Source organism: Vicia villosa, linkage group LG1 (assembly GCF_029867415.1).
Source record: "Vicia villosa cultivar HV-30 ecotype Madison, WI linkage group LG1, Vvil1.0, whole genome shotgun sequence".
Taxonomy (NCBI): Eukaryota; Viridiplantae; Streptophyta; class Magnoliopsida; order Fabales; family Fabaceae; genus Vicia; species Vicia villosa.
The window spans coordinates 98,082,999-98,108,335 of NC_081180.1; the positions used below are offsets into that span (position 1 = coordinate 98,082,999).

The following is a 25,337-nucleotide window of genomic DNA, read 5'->3' on the forward strand; positions in this document are numbered from 1 at the left end:
ATATGATTTATAATAATTGGTCTTTAATGACAAACTATTAAATATCTAATCCAGCAATTTAATTGATTTGGTTTATTTTAAAAAAAAAACAAATCAATTTAATTTAATTTAAAAGATTTGGTTTTTCTTAAAGAGAAAAATAATAATTTATTCCTAATGGAATTGAGTTTCAAAAAGCCCAGTCCAAATTTAAAAATAAAAAAAATCTTCATATTTATACCTCCATCTGTGCCAACGAAACTGAAGGTTACTAACAATTCAACTTGTATCTTGTGACCGAAGTCGCACGGGCTGCTTGCGATGTATTTCCAAAATCTCAAACATCTTTCTAAGAACGGCAATAAATCATGTTCCCAACTTCCGGAAGAACTCATCGTCGAGATCCTCCTCAGACATTCGGTGAGATCCCTCCATCAATTTAAATGCATATGTAAATTATGGAAAACCCTAATCTCAGATCATCAATTTGTAAAGCGTCATCTTCAAATTTCAACTGATAATCCAAGTTTAATCCGCCAACATTTGTTCTTTTCTCAGTTTACGTCCAACAAAATCGTATATTATCCTTTAAAACCATTATTCGAAAACCTATTACCTCCGGTTAGCTTCAGTGGCATGACGAAGAAACAAAATTTTATTATAGGTTCATGTAATGGGTTGGTGTGTCTGTATTATACATATGAACGTTGTGTCATACTGCACAACCCTTCTATCATGTTCAAATCCAAAAAATCTCCGCCTGTTTCCCTTGGTTGGAATATCCGCCAACGTGGCTTTGGATATGATCCAGTTAATGACAAGTACAAAGTACTACTTATTATGCGAAGTAAGAATGATCTAAGTCAAATTTTGACCAAAATTTATACTTTTGGTGAAGATTCTTGGAAAACCATTCAGAATTTTTCCATTAAATTCGTCATGCCTTATAGTTGGTCTTGGAAATATGTGAGAAGCACTTTTAATTGGATAGTTGAAAAAATAGGTGTTATTTCTAATCAAACTGTGATTCTTTCCTTTGATTTGGGAACTGAGACTTACAAGGAAATCTTAATGCCTCAAGAGGATGGTGTCAAAGTCAATAAACATAATCTGTATGTTTTGAATAATTGCCTTGGTGTGTGTCAGATGTTTAACAAAACTCATTGGGTTGTGTGGTTGATGAAAGAATATGGAGTTGTCGATTCATGGACTAAACTCATGATCATCCCTATTGACAACTACAAAAAGAAATCTTATTTTGTTATTCCCTTGTTCATTTCGGAAAATGGTGTTATTCTTCTAATGAACCCGCGTACTTCTCAATTTGTTCTATATGACTTAAATAGTGGTAGGTTGGACTATTCATTGGAAGCTACCGACTATTTGTGGCTTAGTCCGCATATTTGCTGTGAGAGTCTTGTATCAGTGACATGGTAAATTATGTTTGTGAAATCTTTTAAGTTTTACATACATGATTTTTAATTAAAATAGGTTTACTTTTGCTTCATATCTTCTTATGTTGGGTTGGGATATTGCTTTTTATTATGAAATCTTTATATATATATATATATATATATATATATATATATATATATATATATATATATATATATATATATATATATATATATATATATATATATATATATATTAAATACCAGAACTCATTATGTATCATCTTATGCCATATAGTGGATTGGATTGTATCATCATAATGCGATGATTGGAAAAAAAATCAGAGTTTGAATACATGAGTCACATTCATCCGGAAACACCTTTGTTTCAAAAATTACTCATTCATCCAAAGTGACAACGCTAATCTATGATTTCTAGTTGTAGGCATATTTTATTAGTACTTTGAATTTGGAAACTAAATTCTTACGTAAATTATCTATTGCATTTATGATATATATATATATATATATATATATATATATATATATATATATATATATGTATGTATATATATATATATATATATATATATATATATATATATATATATATATATATATATATATATATATATATAAACATTCTCACGAGTTATTTAATGGACACTTTTTGACCTCCACATTTAACTATACTTATCTTGAGTTATGAATCGACTTGGGTGTTGAAGTGTTAATCTTACATACCTACTTCTGTACTACTTTGTATTTTGAAATTTTCTTAGATTATGTCATATTTAATAATGCACGCAAGAATATATGACAATATCAAAATAATAATTTAAAATTTGTTAAATTATATAATGCACTCCTAGTGATTAGACATGTATAAATATGATAAAGATTTATCAGAGTTTCCTAGTATACTGATCTGACTTATCAGAGTTCACTAGTATATTATATGCCGTGTATAAATAGGATAAAGATTTATTAGAGTTGTCAAGTATTGAGTAGTCCGATGATATAATATTTAAAGAATGTGATACTAATTTGATTTTATTCTTAGTGCAAAACTATAAAGAGGTGATTGTACATTATATGGCCATAAGATGTTTACAAATTTAACCACGTATTTTACGTGTAAATAAAATATCATAATTATTTAGACAAATTCACATAAAAGGGAATGATGGTCATAAAAGGTTTATCAACTTACGAGTGAGGTCAAATTCCTATAATTTTAAATATAAATAAGTCTATATACAAATTATTTATAACTCACTCAAAACTCAAATGCTACAATTATAATCATTTGAGAAACGTATTATGTTACATGTAACGGAAAAATTGTCGTATAATATTGTGTCATAATTTTAAAACTTTTGATCCTTTTAAAAATTTTAAATGAGAAATTTATCAATATAACAAAAAATGGTGTGTATATATATATATATATATATATATATATATATATATATATATATATACCGGGACAGGATCAAATGACATCAATGTTGGTCTAAGACACACTATTCCACTTTGGTACGCTAATTGGTCGGATGTGGGAATTATCAAAAGACATCTTTCCGGATTTATTTGATCAATCTCTTTTGCAGGATGTCTCTGTTTCCGGTATGGGGGGATGGATAGACGGAGAGTGACGTTGGGGAGATTTCGGAGTTCATTACGGGGCTTATCCAGGAGCTGATGTCTCACGGCCAGCCATGACAGAGTTGCTGCCAGCGCCCAACAGCATTGCTGTAGCGGCATATTCTGTGTTTTGGTTGCTGTCGGAGGATCGTGTGTTCTCCGTTTCTACGTGTTATAGCGAGTTACACAAGGCATCTTTTCCTTGTGGTCCGAAAAATAGATATGAAAGAGTTATGTCCTCAATTTGGAAAGTGGAAGTATCGCTCAAAGTCAAGGCTTTTGGTTGGAGATGTTTCAAAAATAGGATTCCCTCAAAAGACTCTCTTTTGTTAAGAGGTATTCTTAACTCTTCTTCTAATCTTTCTTGTGTCTTTTGTAATGAGGTTGGTGAATATTTGTCCCATTCTTTTCTATCTTGTCGTATTGCGGTTGATGTTTGGAAAGAAATGGCACAGTGGATAGGTATGAATTTAAAAGTAATGCTCGATTTCAAAGAGAGTTTTTGGGATTGGAGTTCTTATTGTCATCATAAGAAGTTAATCAAAGTAAGGAAGGTGTTGTGTGGTTGGCTATAGTGTGGAGACTTTGGTTGTGCCGAAACGAAATAATATATATTCAAAAACTCTACTTGGAACATGGGAGATGTGGTTTGGAGTTGCAAAGAGCTTGTTTGGAGATGGTCGTACATCGGGAGAATTACTCAACCCAATTGTAATTTTTATGAGTTTAGCAAAAACCATTTGTTTTACTTAAGTTAGGTACCATTTGGTTGGGTAATTTTCTTTTTTGGTTGGATGTTTGTTATCCAATTATCGGGATGGTTTTGCTCTTAGTCCCGTGTAATTAAGTCCTTTAGAACTTTGGTTCTTTATTAATACAACTTGCTTACAAAAAAATGACATCAATGTGTTAAACTTAGTAATATGACACCTCCAATAACTCTTTATCATTTTTTCATATAACAAAATTCACCATTGAATTAAAAGCTAACATCATATAGATCATGTCCATAAAATTTAACATCAATCGAAAATCATTTAATAAGTTAAAGAGAATGATCAAAATCAGAAATCATTTTATTCATCTTGTTGACATATCGAATGATTTTTGATTGATGTTAAATTTTATGGACATGATCTATATGATGTTAGCTTACAATCCAACGGTGAATTTTGTTATACATATTTGCGGTAAAAATTTATCAGAGGTGTCATGTTACTAAGTTTGACATCTTAGTGTCATTTGATCTTGACTTATATATATATATATATATATATATATATATATATATATATATATATATATATATATATATATATATATATATATATATATATATATATATTTATATATATATATAGTGAAAATGAGTAAGTTGTATGAGAATGTGACAATGAATCTGAACCATTAAATTTTAAAATAAATGCTGAAGATTATATGTCATTCTTTTTTCTCTCTCCTTCATCATTTATTTTAATAATTGAGGAGAGAGAAAAAAAGAATGACGCATAATCTCCACCATTTATTTTAAAATCTAATGGTTTCAGATTCATTCTCATATTCTCATATAACTTACCTATTCTCATAGTATACGTCCTATATATATATATATATATATATATATATATATATATATATATATATATATATATATATATATATATATATATATGCAGGATCTGTTGACATCAGGTGTAAGTCTAAAAGACTTACACCAAATCTCAACCGTTATTAGCATTGGATCAAATGGTCTTATAAATAACCTATTTTTTAGGAGAAATGTAATACCCTACCAATTTGCATTTAAAATCTTATAAGTAAAATATTAATAACTGGTATTGAGTACATACAAAAGTCATAAATAATGACATAAGTTGTATACATTTCAAGAATGTCTCAGAAATGAATTCACTGAGTATGTCTATCCAATAATAATAGTACAACGGAAGAAGAGATCAAATACGCCTTCACGTCATCCGATCAAAAAAACTCTTTATCCAAGCATCTAGCAAACTTGCATGGTACCTGAAAATAATAAGATGAATGGGGTGAGATTACTAAATCTCAGTGAGTTCCTTGCATTAAACCATTTTCAACACATCTATTCTCACCTTAAACTATCCCAAACATAAAATGATCATTCTTAGCAGCATATACATGTATTTAACATATCTATCATCATAATATCACAATCTCCCAACAAGATTCAGAAACATGTAATATAATCACAAGTTATAAAATCACCATTTATGCACACATGGAATTCACTTCTTCAGGTATTGACCTAAACATGTTCCTACACTTGCTCTTATTCCTCTAATCTAAAGTATCTTCATGTACAGAGTAAGACAACATGACAATTACAAGATTCATAAACAACATTTAGACATGCAACATCTAATTTTAGCACGATCAACACCAAATCAAGTTATAATTAGAATGCACAACACACGGGGCATGTAATCACAATAACACTCATAAACCATAATTCCCTTATCATGTAGAATACGCAAATTCTATCTGAGTACTAACTAATGGAACCCACCTGACTTATGAGCTTCAATTCCATTTCTACTACGCTTGTGCCGCTCCAAAATCCCTCGAACCAGTATCTAGGTGTCATACCCTAAAATTTTCCCATCTCATTTCAGCTCCAAGGGTTCAAGGATCAATGGTTAAACTCAAGTCACTCTCTCCTCATCAAAGGGTTTTCAAATTAGGGTTTTGGATTTTCTAAGGAGAAAAGATGTATCAAGGGTTCCAATGTATTTCATATGGTTTATTATGGTTCAAGGTATCTCCATGTCAAAAGTCAAGCTTCAATTCCAAGGATTGCTCATTCAAATGCTCAGATGTTCCACAGTCGACTAGTTTGACTTAAAGGTCAACTATGGTCAAAGTATAGTCAAAACTCCTGATTCTTTGTCAACATCAATCTCTTGAAATTATATTCATCATTTGATCAAAGGTTGATCATGATTCATCAAGGAGAGATCAGAAATCAACAAAGCTCATAGTTTCTAAATTAGGGTTTTATAGGAGAAAGTCAACTCAACTTTGACTGGCCATAACTTTCACATGGAATGTCATAAATTTCTCACTCAAAGCCTATTTTGAAGGAAATTTAGTCCTCTACAACTTTTTCTCTCACATGCCAAGGCCATAAATGCTTCATTTGAGAGATATGGTACAATAGATTACAGGTCCTTTTTAAAGGTCAACAAAAAGCAGTTTTTTGTCAAAGACCATATCATCAAGATAAAATATCCAAATGAAAATTATGTTCCAAAGTGGCTTGTAGAGGACATATTGAGGTTTCCAAAAAGTCCTAGAACTCTTCCATATCTTAAAAACTGAGAGATATATGCCTTGTCAAAGTTGGTGAATTTCGGGTAAAATATGTGAAGAAAATAAGGTTCAAATGGATATTTTTACAAATGGGCCTAACTTCTTATGATCCAAACTTGTTCCTCAAGTATCTAAGAATCTCCAAATCCAACACCACACCCATTTTACTTTTATTTTATTTTTATTGAATTTTTTATTCATTAAAAATCCAATTTAAGGCAAATAAATGGAAAATATGAAAAGAATTGCTTTGGTTTTATTATTAGATCAATTTCAATCATTCAATAAGCCAAGATTTGATTCAATTTTGTTCAAGGATGATTGGAGAGAGATAGGTCATGTTTGAACCAATTTTAGAAAATTTGAAGATCAAGTTTCTATCAAATCTCAATCTTCTCAATTAGCAAGATTTAGTTCATATTTGTTGACCTAAGGCATTCCTTATAAGTACTTGGGTCTATTCAGATGCATGGGGGAAGGATTGGCCGCAGAAGAGCTATATATAAGCTTGCAAAAAACTGAAAGAGGGGGGATACGAAGTGGCCCTTACAGTCCGATTCAAGGGATTTTGAGGTTCAATCAAGCTTCATATCAATCCCAGGAAGCTTTCCTAATAATCACGCGAGCCTGAAGCATGCTAATTCGCGTTCACTGCCTTCACGGTTTGCACTATTTTGTTTAGTTTCGATTTCAATGATTTAAGAGTCATAAATATAATTTGATGGCATATTCGTGTTCTTCTTGAGGTTTGGAAGCATTCTGGATAATCCAATTTTGTTTTAAGTACAGATACGTGAATCCACCATGGCTATGGTTTGGAGTTCTGATTTAGGGTTTTTCGAAAGGGATAAAATTGGGCCAAATTATGGATGTTATCATGTTTAGAATGAAATTTACAATTAAACCATGTAATTATTTGGAATTTATATTACGTATTGTGTAAGATTCGAATTTGCAGGTATTAGCTATGGTGGGATTCGCAGCTAAATTGCAGTTAAACCGCGGGCAAAAAAAAAACCAGTCGCAAGGAGGAAGACGACTCAGCCATTTGCGCGCGTTTTAAATTTAAATATTGTTTGATTGTTTTCATTATGTTTGTTGGTTGATATTTTAACATCGAAGCATAAGCGGCCCAGTGGGGAAGCGACCAATTCTTACAACGCAAGAAGGGCGTGAGTTCGATTCCGGCTCCTTGCAATTGTTTTTGATTAATTCTTTGATGGCCTTTGCTTACAAATCATGCGCGTCTAGTCTACTAGCACCTACGATACGCCCTCGCATCATGACCTTTGGATGATCTCAAAACTGGATCCAATGCACACAGGACTGAAAGCACATGGTGGACACTCAGAGGACCACCATATCTGATCCAGCGCCAGGTTTTATAAAATTCTTTATGTTTTATTTATTTTGATTTTGTTTATTTTCTTGGTTCTCTTTCCATTTTTTTAATAATTACTTTTTTCTAAAACTAATTTAATTTGACATCTTTTCTTTTAAAACTAATGATTTCTTTGGGATTAATGATTTTTATTAGTTTAAATTTAATTAATTAAAATAGGTTAAATCATTAAGATTAATTTAATTAGGATTAGGTTTACTATAATTAGGTTTAATTCGTTATTTGTTTTAATCAAACCTATTGGTTACGATAATTAGCGATAATTAAAATTCTTCATTAATTTATTAATCCTTTTAATCAAACTAATTGGTTGTGATGGTTATTAATAAAAAATTTAATTCCCAAATTATCCTAAAAAACTATAATCTATTTAAAGCACATCAATTTGCTAACGGTGCTAATCAAATCAATCGATTAAAATAATTAGCAAGTCCTATTAATTTGTTAATTATGGGTGATTAAATCTATTAATCATCGCGATTAATAGAACATATTAAAATCAGGGTTGTACGCCATTCAAAACACATTTCTTTCACAAAACTACGGATTTTCAAAACTACGATAAGGTAATTCAAAATACCTTGCAAACTGCGAATTTCAAAACTACGATAAGGTAATTCAAAATACCTTCAAATACATTCATACTAATTCTAAGGCGTACAACCCTTCCCCGAACTACGTTGACTCTGATCCTCCATAAGGAGGTACGTAGGCACTTGGCAACAAGGCGAGTCCCCTTCCCCAAAATCTCACTTCTCACCCTATTCATTTCCTTACCTATAAACCTTAACACTTTTAGCCGCAAACCTTTGTCTTAAACTCAAAACCTTAGGAAAGGGTTAAGGGTGCCTAACACCTTCCCTTAACCCGAATATAATAACTTACCCAGAATTCTCTAAACTGCATAGGGTTTCCTATTCGCCCTGGTAGAATAGGTGGCGACTCTAAATCTTGATTTTTAGGGCAGGTTGCTACACTAGGTTTTGGCACAGATCAACATCTGACCTCAAACTTCAAACGGAATTTTCAACCTCATCACAAACCTCTAATACATGAAATTAGTATGCAAAACGAAGGGAATTTAGTGTATATCTCATCTCGATTCACCTCTCTTTCTCAACCATAAATCTTCGTTCGTCTCCAATATCTCCTCTTCTTCTGAACTGTTGTGAATCAGTTGTGAATCAAAGTTATTAGATAACCGTGTATATCATTGGACAATTTCTCATCCCACCCCATGAGTCTCTGACACACCACCGAATTGACCAAAATGCCCTCGTGCTTCCGTAGATGCACTTCTAGAAGCACCCATTTTTTCAAAAAATATTAGTTTTTTTCGTAGATGCATCTACAGAAGCGTTAAAACATGGTGAAATTTGGGATTTTCTCAATTAATTGGGAAAATCATAATGTTCCGTAGATACATCTACAAAACACTCTCTTTTCAAACCCTTCCGTAGATGTAGCTACTTTAATATGGGATTTTCCCAATTAATTGACAAAGTAATTTGATATTTTTCCAATTATTAATTTGTAACTTAATTTGGTATTTTCCCAATTAATTAGGAAAATCACAAGTTTCGCTGTGTAGGCTTTGTATTGAAACTTGAGATTTTCCCAATTAATTAGAAAAATCTCGAACTAAGTTACAAATTAATTATTGAGAAAATTCCAAATTAATTTCTCAATTAATTAGAAAAATCTCATATTAATTAAGTTCATAAAATCTTCCGTAGCTACATCCAGCGCCGTCTCAAACAATTTAGAGGCCCTGTTCTAATATATTTTAAAAATTCAAAATAAAAAAAATTTAAAATTTCTTACATATTAACAACATTAAAGTTTTCGACAACAAAAAATTGTGATTTTTATCAAGAGTTTTAATTTGAAATTAAATTAACTTATCAATTTTTTAATGTTTCTCATATTTAAAATTAAATTTTCTAATTTTAAGCGATAATTTAAGAGCCGTTAATGAAGAATGGAAAGAAACTTAAGTTTTTTAATTTTTTTTCAAATTCGTAGTAGTGAAATTTGAATTAAATAGACAACGTTAAAGTTGAATCAATAAATACAATTAAGAGATAACAATTATCAAATAAAACTTAAAATTAGAAATTAATAATAAAAGAGAAACAAATAATAATTAAAAACAAATTTATAAAATAAAAATAATATATTTTTTATTATAATGTATAGTATACACTTGCATTTTTAAATTAGAATGTCTACACGTAATAATAAAAATATAATATTTGAAAATATAAAAGATCAACATTTTACAAGAATACCTTGTATTTTAACGAAATCATGCAATACATCTTAAATATTCAATATCTTAAATATTTAATTTTAAAACGTATTAATAATGTAATTTTAAATAAGATATGACATATTAATTAATTGACGAGAAAGAAAATAATTAAAATATTAAACGATATTATCAAAATATAAAAGAATGATCATAATTCACAATTTTTATACACTAATAATAAGAATTAATTATATAAGCCTAACCCTTTAAAAAAATTGATAGAAAAAACCGAAAATGAAACGTGTATTTGCTATTAGTTAGTGGTTGAATTTATTATGCAGCTTTATTATCTAATGTTGTCTAAACAAAAGTTGCCTAAAAAATCAAAATTAGTTTTAACTGAAGTGCCTTATTTGGAGGCCCCTCTATGTTTAGAGGCCCTGTGCAGTGGAGCAGACTGCACAGGTGTATAACCGGCTCTGGCTACATCTACGGAAGAGTTTGAAAAGAGAATGTTCCATAAATGTATCTACGAAACATTCGGATGTTTTCAATTAATTAGAAAAATCTTAAATTTCACTATGTTTTAACGCTATCTTAGATGCATCTATGGAAAAAAAAACTAAATTTTCAAAAGAAAATGAAATGCTTCCGGAAGTACATCTACCAAATCAGGAGACAAAAATGAAATTTCGCACGGTGTGTAATAGATCCATGGGATAATATATTATCATATCATTGCATCTTCACTAAATTTATATTTTATTATGACTATTGAAGGGTGTATTGTGAAAATAATCCTAAAAATAATAGAGTTAAATAATGTTAAGGTACATTTAAAAGCAATTTGTTTTCTTAGATCTACATGAGATTGAAAAGAAGAATACAAATTAATGCGCATCAATGCAGTTTTTTCATATTTATTATATTATTAAAATAAGTATATAAATTAAAATAATATATAATAATTTAATAAAGATTTATTTTGAATGACGTATTAAATACCGATTCAATAATTTAATTATTTTGATTCCGTATCTTTAAAAAATAATATCAATTTAATTGAAATGATTTGTATTTGTTTTAGAAATCGAGTTATAAACTTGTTATATCTTTCATCTATTTTGTGACTGCAGAAGAATACAAGCCCTCATACTCTCACTCACTGCTAGTTTTAAGATGTATTGTCGAGGACATCAAAACGGCACTGTTTTAACTCTTTCTCCAAATGGTGATGATTTATGTTCTCATCTTCCGGAAGAACTCATTGTTGAAATCCTCCTGAGACTTCCGGTAAGATCCCTCCTTCAATTAAAATGCATTTGCAAATTATGGAAAACTCTTGTTTCAGATTCTAAATTTGTAAAGCGCCATCTTCAAATCTCAACTGTTGAACCAAACTTAATCCACCAGCGATTGTTCTTTTATCATTTGGGTGAACCCTGCAAAATCTTACATATTCCTTTAAAGACATTATTCGGACACCTATTACCTCCCGTTAGCTCTAGCGGGATGACGAAGCACCCATATTGGATTATAGGTTCATGCAATGGATTGTTATGTTTGTATGATCGAACTCGACATTGTGTCAAACTGTTCAACCCTTCTATCATGTTCAAATCCAAAAAGTCACCAAGTGCTTTTTCTCTTGATTGGATGATCAGGCACCATGGCTTTGGATATGATCAAGTTAATGACAAGTACAAAGTACTACTTGTTATGCGAAATAAGAATGATCCAAGTCAACCTTTAACCAAAATTTATACCTTTGGTGAAGATTCTTGGAAAATTATTCAGAATTTACCGGGATATCCTCAAGTGTATTTGGGGAAATTTGTCAGTGGCACTTTAAATTGGATAGCTGGAAAAAGAGGTGTAATTCTTTCCTTTGATTTTGAGAAGGAGACTTACAAGGAAGTGTTGTTCCCTCAAGATGATGGTGATAACGAAACTCTATATGTTTTAAATGATTGTCTTGGTGTGTGTCATGTGTCTAACAAAACTAATTGGATTGCGTGGTTGATGAAAGAGTACGGAGTTGTTGAGTCATGGACAAAATTTATGATCATCTCTCTTGACAAGTTCAACAAACAACCTTCTAGTGTTATTCCCACGTTCGTTTCAAAAAATGTTGTTCTTCTAAAGAACGAATATACTTCCCAATTTATCCGGTATAACTTAAGTAGTGGTCAGTTGGATTATTTATTGAAAAGTACCAACAATATTAGGATCAATCTACATATTTGCTATGAGAGTCTTGTATCCCTGCCATGGTAAATTACATTTGTGACACCTTTTAAGTTTTACATGACTTTTGATCAGCTATGGCATTTTATTATTGGCTGTTTCAGCCACAAAATCAATGTAGTTTGTGTTTAAAGTGTGCAGAAATTATGTTTCTGCATAACGTATAATTTTTTAAGAAGCTTTATGGTGTCGCAAACAGAAATATTTAGAAGGTTGTTTATTGAAAAGTAAGAGTTTGGAGACATTAGTATAAGATCACAATTTTTTGATATACTCATGTACAGAAAATACAAAAGAATTAATAATCTTTGCAAATATAAACTATTCTAATTTTTGGAAATGCTACTGTAACCTGTAAGAGAATAGCCTTTGAAGTAACTTGTAAGAAGTATAGGAAAGGCCTGTGTCTCTTTTTCCACAGCCATCTTATGGCTAACTCAAGGATTTGGAATTTTGACTAGTAGTAGAAAAATAAAATAATCTCATATTTTCTTTTATCTACTATCTATCTACTATCTACTATCTATCCATTACTAATCAATTGACTAAACTACCAATAATGCCCTTTCTTCAAAAAAAAAACTGCACTATAAAAAGGATATTTTAGTAACTAACAAATTAACACTAAACTTTTCTACTTTCCAATAATTATTTGACACTTGGCAATTAAAATCCTTTCTCCATTCCAAATAAACTTGCAAATATTTACACTCTTTTCTCTCTCTCATTTTGAATCATTTTTCCCTCTCTCGTCTCTCTTTTTCTCTCCTTCCTTCTTCTCATGGACGGATCTATGTTGAGGCTAAGTGTGGCTATAGCCACACCAGTTTTTATAAAAAAAATCTATTATATACATGGTTTTTGCATCTCGTGAATTATTACCATATTCTTTATATCTTTGTTATGGTAAAAAAAATGGAATGACATTATTATATAATGAGATGACATGAATCAACACTGATGTGGCCAAAAGATATAGCAGAAAGTATGAATGATTTTTAAGTGGATACACAACTTTCATTGTAGTTGTCTAATTTAATGTTAATTTATGATAGTAATGTATTTTTGTTATTAAATTCTTATATTAAGTTCTCTGAAATTTAACTTTCAATTTCTAAAAAAAAAAAAAAGAGTTTTTCTTTTATATATATAACAAGTAGTGGTTGTGATTATTTATATTTTATTGGTACTGTGATGTGTGCTAATGGGTCCACATAATTATAAATACTTAAATAGTATTATATTTATTAAACAAATATAATATTATGTGTGCTATTGTTGTTTTATAAAACAAATATTTAAATTCTAAATATTATTTCTTTAATAAAATAATTAGAATTGAATTAAGAGTTACAAAGAGTTGTTCTTGGACCAATTAAAAATTATGTTACTTTAACTCATTTTCTAAAAATAGATAATAGATGAGTTTCATTGTAGAAGTATTTTATTAGCAATTTTTGTTTCTTATTTTCAATATAATTTTGTTCATTATTTCTTCCATGTCTAGCCACACCAATATACAATGTCTAGATCCGCCCCTGCTTCTTCTCTCTCCTCAAACCCTAAACACTCTGAAACCCAACATCACCATCTACAAATCAATCGCTCGCCGTTCCCTCATCCTTGAATTCAATCGCTTAGAAGATCCTTCTTCCAAATCAAATCGAACCGGCCTCTCATCCTAAACTCTACCCAATCTGCTCCCTCTCATGTGTAATTTTTTTTAGATCCGAAGACACGAGAACATGTGTAATTTATGTTGCGGTTTGGATCTGCTTAGTCATTTTAACGTTTCAACCTACTGCTGTTTTTATGTGTTGAGCAAAAATGCTTCTCAGTCTTCAAGCCTTCTATATTTTATTCAATGGATGATTGTATTGTTTCTCAAATTTTTCCCTCTGTTATTTTTCTTTCATTCATGTCTTCTTCTTCTAACAGGAAAACAATTCATTATTTCCTCTATATTTAATTCTTATTTATGCATTTGATACCTATTTTGTGTTTTTCAGGTTCTTTTTCTGGTTCCACATTTATGTTATGAAGTTTCTCCATTTTTTTTTTTACATTCTTCTTCTAAATCATGTTTTTTATATATATTTGGTTCATCACTATATGCAATACACATTGGCCATGACACTTCAAAATAATGTTTTGTTGGCTCTCAATCATGAGTGGGTTTTTCAATCTCTATTGCAGCCAAGCTTCCTAATATTTCAGGTTCTAAGCATTTGTTTTTATGTTGCTCTATTTTTCTGCATTTCTCTTCTAAAACATGTTTTTCATATAATTGTTTCATTACTTTATACATATACACACTTCCTTATTTTTGTTTATAGCATAACAGTAACTTTTTTCTCTCATGTTTGTTATTTAACTTAGAAGGATTTTGTTGTTGGTTGTGATAATTTTTTAATGGATTTACACTAACTTCATCATGATTGTGTGTTTTCTTTTCAATGGGTTTTTAACTCTCTTTTCTTTTTTATTTTCAGTTTCTTTGAATGGATGTAAAGGTGAATGTACAAATGAAAATTAGTATTCTAATGTTCATGGAGATGAGTTGGTAAAAATGATGGTCTTGTGAGTTTGTCTTATGGAGGAGAACATACAATAGTTTCCAAGTGTAGTGTTGAAGAACAACAAGCGGAGAATGATGGTCTTGTGAGTTTATTCAATGTTGGAGATTGATTATTCAGGTGTAGCGTTTTACATCATTTGTGTATCGATATCTAAAAAATCCACTTTACTTTTTTAAATGGATTATAGTAAATTTTATATATTACAATTTTTAATCATTTAAACAATACATCCATATTTTTTAAATATTTTTACAACTTTGTGAAAATTCTATAGTGTTCTCCATTATAGACTACAATATATCATAAATTTAATTATATATTCTTTTTCTAGTCCAATTAAAAAAATAAAGAACTTCCAATTAATTTATGACATATGTATGTTCAAAGTAGGGGTGGCAAAACGGGCCGCCCGCTCCTCCACGTTCTGCCTTAAGTCCGCAAGAAAAAAAAGGAGAACATGTCCGCCATTTTTAATAAATTAATTGACTTTTTTTACTTTTTCAAATAAAATTTTCACTTATTTTTTAGAATAATTTTTTATAAAGTATCTTTTTAACAATTTTTACTTAAAAAATATTGTATATATTTACAAATAAATGTATAAATTAAACCATCAAAAATTAAAATGATTAGAATTAACTAAAAAAAGGGTAGACTTAAGGCAGGATAGGCTAAACGAATAGGCGAGGCGGGCTTTGGCGGACGACAAATTTTGGTGGGCGGATGGTTATGGTGGGGCGGACTTTGTTGGACGGCGAGCCCACAAAGTATAGAATATATGATAAGTTACACTTAGTGACATATCGTATACTCTCGTTAGATCTGTTAAAATTGACTATCTTGTTCTAAACAAGTCGGTTGATTCTGGTGGGTCTCAAGATTTTTAAGACCGGGTCAAAAAAATTCTATATAATATGCGTCTGAAAACCTGAACCTGACCCTGGATGGACTTCAAGCTATTCAGCCATAAATAAATAAAAATTAATTAAAAAATCATAATATTTATTATAAATTAAATCAAGAATTATATTATTTTAAACACAATACATTTTTAAATACTATATTATCTTTTATAATTACTGTAATGAATTTTTAAATACAATACATGTTTAAATTGTATAAAATAATACTTAAATATTTAACATAAGAGAATCTAATGGAATACGAGGAAAGAGTGTTGATTATATTAATGTATATAATTTAAAAGAGAAAGATTGACTAGAATAGAGTTAAAATTTAGTGAAGTAAGAAAAATTAATGTGTTATTTTGAAGTAACACAATATAAAAATTAATTTAAATTTTTCAAAATTTATAATTATTTGGGCCTAAATTGATTTTAGTCATTTTGAAAGGAATCTAAGTATCCTTAAGTATATTGAAGCATTTATTTGTAAAAGAAATTTTGAAAAGGCAATGACAAAAAGTGAAAGTCTTAACTTAAAAATGGTGACAAGTTTGAAAGTAGGATTAGGGCTTTAAAATTAACAAGGAAACAATCACACAAAGATAATCATACAAAAATAATGAACAAAGATGAATGCATATGGATGAATAACAAAGACATATGACTATTAAGTCAATACTATAATCCCTTTTTCTTGTATGAAACACAAACATCACACAATATACTTAACAAGACAAGACAAATAATAAACATCATGGTTATCACTTAAACAAAGATTAAAGTTTAAAGGACAAGGTCTTAAAACCACATAGCATATAAAAGTGATAAACTTTACCAATAGGGTGTATCTTTCTCATCAATCTAGCGGTTTAAGTATCATATGATATCTATTTCTCTAGTGGTTACCCTCCTTTCTTCATTTCTTGGAAATTTAAAACCTCATCACAACACATATACTTCATCGAACACTTAGTAGGTTAATACTACTTGAGCAACTACAACCTGAACTAATCATCACAACACAACATTGTAATGATCTCTATGGAAAAATTTTCATGCAAGAAAATCATAGTTTTCATGTTGAGCTAAAGTAGTGAGGCAGAAACAAACAAAATCAGATTGGTCAAGAAAGCCATTGATTGGCAATAGCTTTCATGTTGTAGTTTCAGGAACCTCAATGTAAATCTCTGGTATTCCAGATCTGTTCCATTTTGTCAGTTTAGCGGATTTGTCTCCCTTCCCCATCTTTCCGGATCATGGAGAAACCTAATCACATACTTAAACATATAAAACTTAAAATTTAGAAATACATGCAAGAATGCAATTTAAATCAGAAGAGATCCTAAATAGAATGAGTAAGAGTAGCCATAAATCGATTAATTGAAAACTGCGACAAATCAGGTACCAAAGGAACTTTTTTCATCTTCTCCGACAAAGCTTCAATAGTAATCTTTTTGCAACCATCCGAAGAAGAGAAGGAACCTAACCATGTAACGACCAAAGAGAAAGATACTATTGGCATCTTCATATGCTACTTCTTCAACATTCCACTATCATCGGTTAAAATGCAACAATTAATACAAAAATTTATCTAAATGAAACATAGAGAAACAGAAAGATTCGTAAATTGAAGAGGCATTCCCTTATTTTGAACAATTAATTTGTGATATTGAAATGAAAGAAAATTTAAACGAAAGAAAAGAAAGTTTATACGAAAGAAAAGTAATGATAACATTTGTGAAATTGAAAGTGAAACAGAGAAACAGAAAAGAAGATAGCAATAGCGCCTTGAAAGATTTAACAATAACCTTTTCCAGAATAACCACAGTTGAAGGTTGGAGATATAGAATTATAGATGATTTGTGATATTGAAATTAAAAGGTATTTCCCTATTTTGTAATGTTGCACTTCTTAAAACGTATTCATTAGAGGAATGTGGAAAGTTGTGTTTGTGGCTATTGATGAGTCGTGGTTTTTCACATTCTAAACCCTATGCAATTAAGGTGAAATAAAGTTATGCAATTAGGTTTAGGATTTTGAATAAAGTTTAGTTAGTGGAATATAAATTAAATTGGAATATAAATTAGGTTTACTATTTAAAATAAGTAAAAATTGTTAGAATAATTGTTGTGCTGACACATAAGCTACATTTATTGCCAAATCAATATAAAAATCAAGGATTATGTAATTAGTCGATTTTAATCCTGAAATCAGAATAGTTTAAATTTTTAATCAAAAGATTAATTGTGGTTTTTTCCAAGTAATTTACATTTTATATATTTATATTGATATTTTGAAGTTGTTGAGTTCATAAACACATTGAATGGCCCATCAAAACGACATTGTTTTCCATTCAACAGGTGCTCGAAGCAGCCAAATTCCACTAGTGGGATTAGGGGTGGAAATAGGTTGGGCCGAGTTAGGCTTTCCCAAACCTGAGTCTGGCCTATCAAAAAAACTAAAGCCTAAGCCTAACTTGTAGCCTGTCGTAGGCTTATTTTTAGGTCTGAGTCTGGCCTTTTTGAAGGCCTGGTTAGCCTACATAAAAGCCTATTTGTTTTAGACATATGTAAATGAGAAATTAAAATAATGTTTAAATAGACTAACTAACTAAAAAAGCAAGAGACTAAAAATTTATTTGCATTGACTTATTTTAACTTATCTACTAGTAAAGGGTCTGTGCATTCGCACGGGTCTCGCAGTGTAGTTAAAAAATTATGAATTAATATTATATAGTGATGTATTTTACTTCTAATATAAATAATAAAAAACTATAAATAAAAAAATTATAATTGTTATTATGTATAAAATATCGAGACTTGTGCATTCGTATGAGTCACGTAATGTTGATATAAATAGTAAATAAATATAATATAATGATGGTTACAAAATATATAAAAAATATATAAATTAAGATGAAAAGAACATTTCAAATTATGATTGTCATTTAAATATTAATTTAGAAACTAATAGAGTTTTGTCATGGTGTAAAGGAAAATTTTGTATGGGGCGTGTATTATTAATTTGAAGTTATAGATAGATAATGAATGTGAACCAATATATTTATAATTTATAGATTGGACTATACTCAAAATTGATTGAGATAAATGGAGCATTTTTCTTTTGTGGCGTAACCGAGGAGGATGATTGGCATATATTTTTCGGGTGTTCGGAAACTAACTCTTGTTGGAGGGCTGCACGTTTGTTTGATTTTGTTGCACCTCTCCTTCACCGACATAATGATATTAAATCCTGTGGTGTCGTTTTCTTTACCTCCCCGTTTCACTTGGGAGGACGGCACGCTAAACCCTTCACGCGAAATTTGGAAGGAGAAAGCGCCCGTGGTGGGATGAATTTTGTTTCAGTTCTTCCTACGATATCACACGAACTTTCTTATTGGTCCTACGAGTAGGAAAGGGAAAAAAAGATCTCAACTAAACCCTAGGAGTTTGCTAAGTGTGGGGATTTCACCTAGACTAGAAATTCTGGAGTCCGGGGGGTCGGTTATACATAGGGAAGTGTTTAAACACCCTACATATCTGTAGTACTCTACAGGAACCTTCTCTGTGTCATTGTGATTGTGTTTGCTGCTAATGATTGGGAAAGTTTCTCCTTTGTGTTAGGAGAGAGAATTGAATTGATTAAAGAAAGACAGACAGATAGACAGACTGACTATTTTTGGTATTTTATTAGCTCGCTGAGATTCCTTGTGAACCTCATGCCTACATATCCCTAGTGGAAGTCAGAGCTTAATGTAGTTCGGGGAACTAACTAGGGAAATTACTTGTTTTTGGTGCCTTGCTTGAAGCTCAAGGTTGAAGCTTGGAATTAAATCTCTGTTTACAGTAAAGAGACATGAAATCATCTTTACAGAGAGGTATTTGTACTATTCTACCACAAACATTTAAAAGAGTGACAGAATAACTGGATTCATTTCATTCAAGAGGGGGACCTTACTTGTGTGTGCAAGTATGCCAGTCAGATGCCTCTTAAATGAAAGAAAGATGCTCGTCCAAATTAGGGAAAGTGTACAAGTCTGGGGATGTGCCAGAGCATGTCTTTCAGAGTCCTAAATGGGAGACTTTGATTGAAATTGAAATTGAAATGTTTGTTTGTTTGAATGTGGTAGAGTAGTAAAAATATCTCTCTATAGAGATAAGCTATGTCTATTTACTATATGAAAGATTTGACTTTAGCTGGCTTGAATGAGGCCTAAGCTTGAGGCTTTTTTTTTTATTGATTTATTAATATTATTGACTCTGGGAGATGACTCCACTGGGGATTAATTACAGGGTATTTTTGTGTTCTGTACAAAGCCCAGAATTGAGGCTGACTCTATTTAGGGAGACTCTATTTGTGTGTCTTGTACAAAGCCCAAGGTTGTGGCTAACTGCTGAGGATAACTGAATTTTTGAGACTATGAATGACTCTATTTTGTGTGCCTTGTACAAAGCCCAAGGTTGTGGCTGACTCTAGCTAGGGAAAACATTATTTTCTGCCTTGTACAAAGCCCAAGGTTGTGGCAGACTCTTAAATAAACTGAGTATGGATGACTCTATGGGGAAAAGATCCTAGGTGTTAGGAATCTTTGACACATGAAAATATGGTTTATCTGCCTTGTACAAAGCCCAAGGTTGTGGCTACTGAGTGATGAAGAACTCACTGGGGAGACTCTATTATCTGCCTTGTACAATGCCCAAGGTTGAGGCTGACTCTTGACAGGGGAGTTTTATTGTTTGGTGCCTTGTATGAAGCCCAAGGTTGAGGCTAACTATTTTTGTTGGTTTTGAATCTACTGAGGAGATTTTATTTATTGAAAGACTGTTTTTCTTTGGAAGCTAACCCTTTCCAGGGATTTTGACTCAGCTGGAGATATTATTTAGTAAAAGACTGACTTTATCATGTTTTTTGGAGGCTGACCCTTTCCAGGGGTTTTGACTCTTTTGGGGAAATTATCTCCTAAGAGAAATGAATCTTTATTTTTTTGACATTTTTATTAATTGACTTTGGAGGCTAACCCTTTCCAGGGATTTTATTGAAATGATGGACTGATTTGGAGGCTAACCCTTTCCAGGGGTTTTATTGAAATGATGGACTGATTTGGAGGCTAACCCTTTCCAGGGGTTTTATTGAAATGATGGATTGATTTGGAGGCTAACCCTTTCCAGGGGTTTTATTGAAATGATTGGCAGAAAGATTATCTAGTGGAGACTTCTTGTTTAAAGCCCAAGATGAAGGCTGACTCATGCTGAGGATAAGAAAATATGGATCCTAGACTCTGCTAAGGAAGATTGATGAAGATAAGGGTGACAGAGACTGTCCATGTCTCTCATTCCAAAAGGTGTACTCAATGCAAAATTGAGACAAACTTGGCTTGTTTAGAGTCTGGTTTAAATTGGAAGAAAACTCACCAGGGTAGGCTAAAAGGTGACTAAAGACCTGTTCCTATGTTTATAAGAAACCTGATGGGTCCTTGTATACAAGCTCAAGAGGAAGCTGGAAATGCTTTTAAGAAGCATGTGGGTCCTTGTACAAAGCCCAAGAGGAGGCTAATCGAGGGTCCTTGTTATAGCACAAGAGAAAGCTATGTAGTTTTGAACTTATTTTGGCTCTAAGCAAATGGGTAAGAGGTTTCACCGGGAATAATTCCTCTTTGGGTGGATGTGTCCTATTTTTTTTGGATTCTAAAGTTTTTGCCAAGATGTTTCACCGAGAATAATTCATCTTGGGGGTTTGAACTACAGATCTCTAATTAGGAAAGAGCCTTCACCGGGAAGACATTCTCAATCCTAGGTCATATTCCTATAATATATATATATATATAGTTTAACTGTCCTAAGGTTTATACTCAAACGTAGTTCTAAACTAATATATGCACAGTTTATATTTGACAGTAATTTAAATAAAGACTGTAAATTGAAAGCTTGTAAAGCCTAACCTGGATGGAGTGGAGGCCTTTGAAGAAGTATGTACAAAGCCTCAACAGTAATTTTGTTGTTTTGTTGATAATAGTTGAATATTTATATGATAAACAGTCAAGGATTTTTGAAAACAGAAGAAGTGAAGATGGACAAAGGTCACATAGGTATCTGAAGAGTTTCACCGGGAATAATGCCCTTCAAATACCAGAAGAATGTTTTGAAAACAGAAAGAAGATTTTGAAAATACAGTTTTGAAAACAAGCTAAGAAGAGAAGGTTTTTGGGACTTACACTCTATTAGAGGCCCAGTACTTTACAGTACTGGTGTAAAAGCAATTTGAAAATGATTCGGAATGATACAAGGTTTTGTTGTTTGAAAACCCTAATCATTTGATTTATTCGGAGATTGAAAACAGTTTTGAAAATTGACAAAAGTCAACTTAATTAAGGTAAAAATAAAGATTTTTAACTAATTAAGACCTAAACAATTAGGGTTTTATCATAAACTTATTTACAAAATGATTAGGTTAAAACAAAGTGAATATATACATTTAAAGTATTTAAGAAAACACTTAAAACATACTATTTTAAACCTAATTAAAACACATGAAATAAATAATATTTTTATGATTTTTTTTATTATTTACAAAATAGATATATTAAATGACAAGTGTGTGAAAAATGAAGTGAAAATGATTTAATTTGATAGGTGAATTATTCATGTGAAGTTGTGAAGAAAATAAAAGAAATTATGTGTTAAAAAATAGTTTTTGGCCCTTGGAGGATTTGAACCCACGCCCTTGAAGTCACCAGCCCAAAACAACACCACTGAGCCAGCGCGCGCTTGGTGATAATAACTCTCACTCAATTGGTTATGTTTCAAAACAAGTGATAAATCATTGAAAAATAAAAGAATCAAAAAGTCTGGGGCGAGGGGGATTCGAACCCCAGACTTTGGACACGCGCAACACACAAACACTCTTTACCACTGGGCTGTAACGATTTAGTCGTTTATAAAACAACTTCCATTCAAAATAAAATAAACTTTGGCCCCAGATTTAAATTTTGCGCGCCATGGCCATAGTCATCTTCTTCCTCGAGCTCAAGAATTTTCAAAATCCTAACTCTCTGGTTTCTCAACTAAATGACATGATGTAAACATCAATCTTGTTCTAAATTTCCTCACGAATCCAGATATGTAACTAACATTTATTTATATGAACTATAGCTACCTAATTTCTCAGAAAACTCTAAGAACACATGAACCCTAAATTTGAAATTAAATGACAAACAAGATGAATAAATGAAAGATGATAGAGGGTTTTCAATCCTCTGATGATGCTAAACAAGATAGAATCGAGCTTTAACTCAAAGAGTGCTTAAATTAAAGAGGTGAGGTTCAGAGACTTACCTCTGAAAATGGAGGTCGTGAGGGTGATGGAGAACACCTGGACTTGAATGAATGATCTCAATAGCTTCCTTGAGACTCAATGATGCTAACTGAATGCTTATTGGAGCTTGAATCCTCCTGAATTGCTCTGTGGACCTCCTTCGATTTGAGCTTCAAGTAGACATGGAGGTTGTTGAATTTGGAGTTACAGACGAGCTGCAGCCATCTGGTTAGCTTCACTATGACCTGAGGAGTGTGCCTGGATGATTGGCTTGGCTTGAAACCTCCTGAATTACTCTATGGACCTCCAACTGCAACAGCTCCAAGTGAGAGGTGAAGATGATGATTCTTCACTTACAGAAGTGTTTCAGAGGTCTGGATCACCTCTAAATGACTTCCCTAATGTGTTTGAATACTTAATTCCAAAGGAAGAGCTTTGGTTTGAAGAATCCGAGTCTTCTTGCCAAAGAACCTTTGAAAACCTTAAGTATGAAGAAAGAAGAGAGAAAGCAAGAATTTTGTTGCTTTGGTGTGGTTTCTGAATGAGAAAGAGGCCTCTATTTATAGGCAATTGGTTCAGAGCAATTGATCATAGTAAGCTTGCTTAGTGTAGTGAGTTTGGTTTCTTAGCCATGAAGGAATTCAAAGAATATTCCAAGTGCAATGATGAGCTCTTTGATACCACTCCCTAACCATCGGTTTTGCTTGATCTTAGGGGACCAAATGGCTGCAGAAATGAGCTCCAATTGGTTGGGAGAAGATTCCTTTGATGAATCACCAATTTGTCATAAATTCAAAAATGCAATCATTACATAATCACATGCCTTTGTTTTTGGGAATCTTCTCTAATCCTTATGCAATGATGGAAATTGATGTATGGTATGGTTTCAGATGCATTAGAGGTCGTGTGGCATCACTTAGTGAAGCAAAATGCACAAAATTGCAAAGTTTCAAATTGTACATGACCTATAATTTTACTTCATGAGGCCAACTTTGAACAAGCATAACTCCTAGCTCAAATTGAATTTGGAGAAGGTTGAACACAATTTGGAAAGCCCTAAACATCTACTTCAAATCATTAGTTTGGAGTTTCTTCAGAATCCTTTGGCAAATTTGTGAAAAATGAGGCCAAAGTTGGAAGAAAACTAGGTTAAAACACTTAGAAAAATTTCTAAGTGTTTATGACCTAAAACTCCAAAATTTCCAAAACTATTAAATGATTGATCTTTTGAAAAAAGTTCCTTTGTAAGATGTTGTTTTATTTTGCAAGATCTACAACTTTCATGTTGGAAGTTTTTTGAGTTGTGTAGGTGAAATTTTGAGTTCCCACCATGCCTTAAAAAACCCTAATTCCCGACTTTTTGCTCCTTGATGAATTTCTTTGAATTTCTTTGGTCAAATGACTTCATTATCCATATATTGATGATATTGATCCTTAAAAGTCATGGTTTGACCAAAAATCTCAAAAGTCAATGGTGATCCCATACAGTTGACTTTTTCCTGGTAAGGTGAGATTTTGGACTTTTGTGTAGAATCAAGATCTTCTCCTCAAATGAATGATGTAAATGGATTATATTGAGGTAGTAGAGACTCTTGAATCATGCCTTGAGTTTTGGATCCATGCCCTGATTAAAAGTCAACTATCTTGGTGAATTAGGTCAAAAACCCTAATTGTCGACCAGAGGACAATGATGACTGTAGACTCTGAACTGAGGTGTAATGTCCAGTGGATCTTGTCATATGAGTTATTTGAAGATGATTGATGTCTTTGAATGGTTCCCTGGGGCTTTTTAGGGTTTCCCAAAGGTGATCCCTGATTTTAGTCCTTGATAGGCTCCAAACCCTAGTCTGTTGATTTGAGTAATTCTGTACTTAGATGACTGGGTGTCTAATCAATCATAGGTGAAATAATGAAGCTTTTGAGTCTTATGATTGTATTAGAGACTAATCCCTCTATTGATTGATCCTTTGCCTGAGTTTTCTTGTCTTTGAACACCCTCGATTGAATGCCAGACTGCCCTGGGTACTTACTTTGACTTGATGAAAATCCTGAAGATATGTCATCTCAGGGGGGTCAAAAATTAGGGTATGACAGATGCCCCTATTTAAGTTTCTTTTATCTGGAGGGAGAGAGATTGATATCTCGATCTCTCCTGCGTAAAAGAGACTTAAATATCAAAGAATGCCCGAATTTTGGGCGCTCCTGAGATGATAAAATCTTTGCATGATTTGATCCCGTTGTCGCACTTGGCGGGGGATGAGGAGACAAACT

The 25,337-nt window shown here is 31.7% G+C and overlaps 2 protein-coding genes across 2 annotated transcripts; both read left to right on the plus strand.

The window, feature by feature from the left end:
• The first annotated feature begins 714 nt into the window (after positions 1-714).
• On the plus strand, positions 715-1,416 carry LOC131649937 (F-box/kelch-repeat protein At3g23880-like). Its single transcript, XM_058919682.1, has one exon. It carries the CDS (start codon positions 715-717, stop codon positions 1,414-1,416), a length of 702 nt encoding a protein of 233 aa, XP_058775665.1.
• A 9,787-nt stretch (positions 1,417-11,203) lies between these two features.
• On the plus strand, positions 11,204-12,301 carry LOC131649945 (F-box/kelch-repeat protein At3g23880-like). Its single transcript, XM_058919691.1, has one exon. The coding sequence runs from the start codon at positions 11,204-11,206 to the stop codon at positions 12,299-12,301; it is 1,098 nt and encodes a 365-aa protein (XP_058775674.1).
• The last annotated feature ends 13,036 nt before the right edge of the window (positions 12,302-25,337 follow it).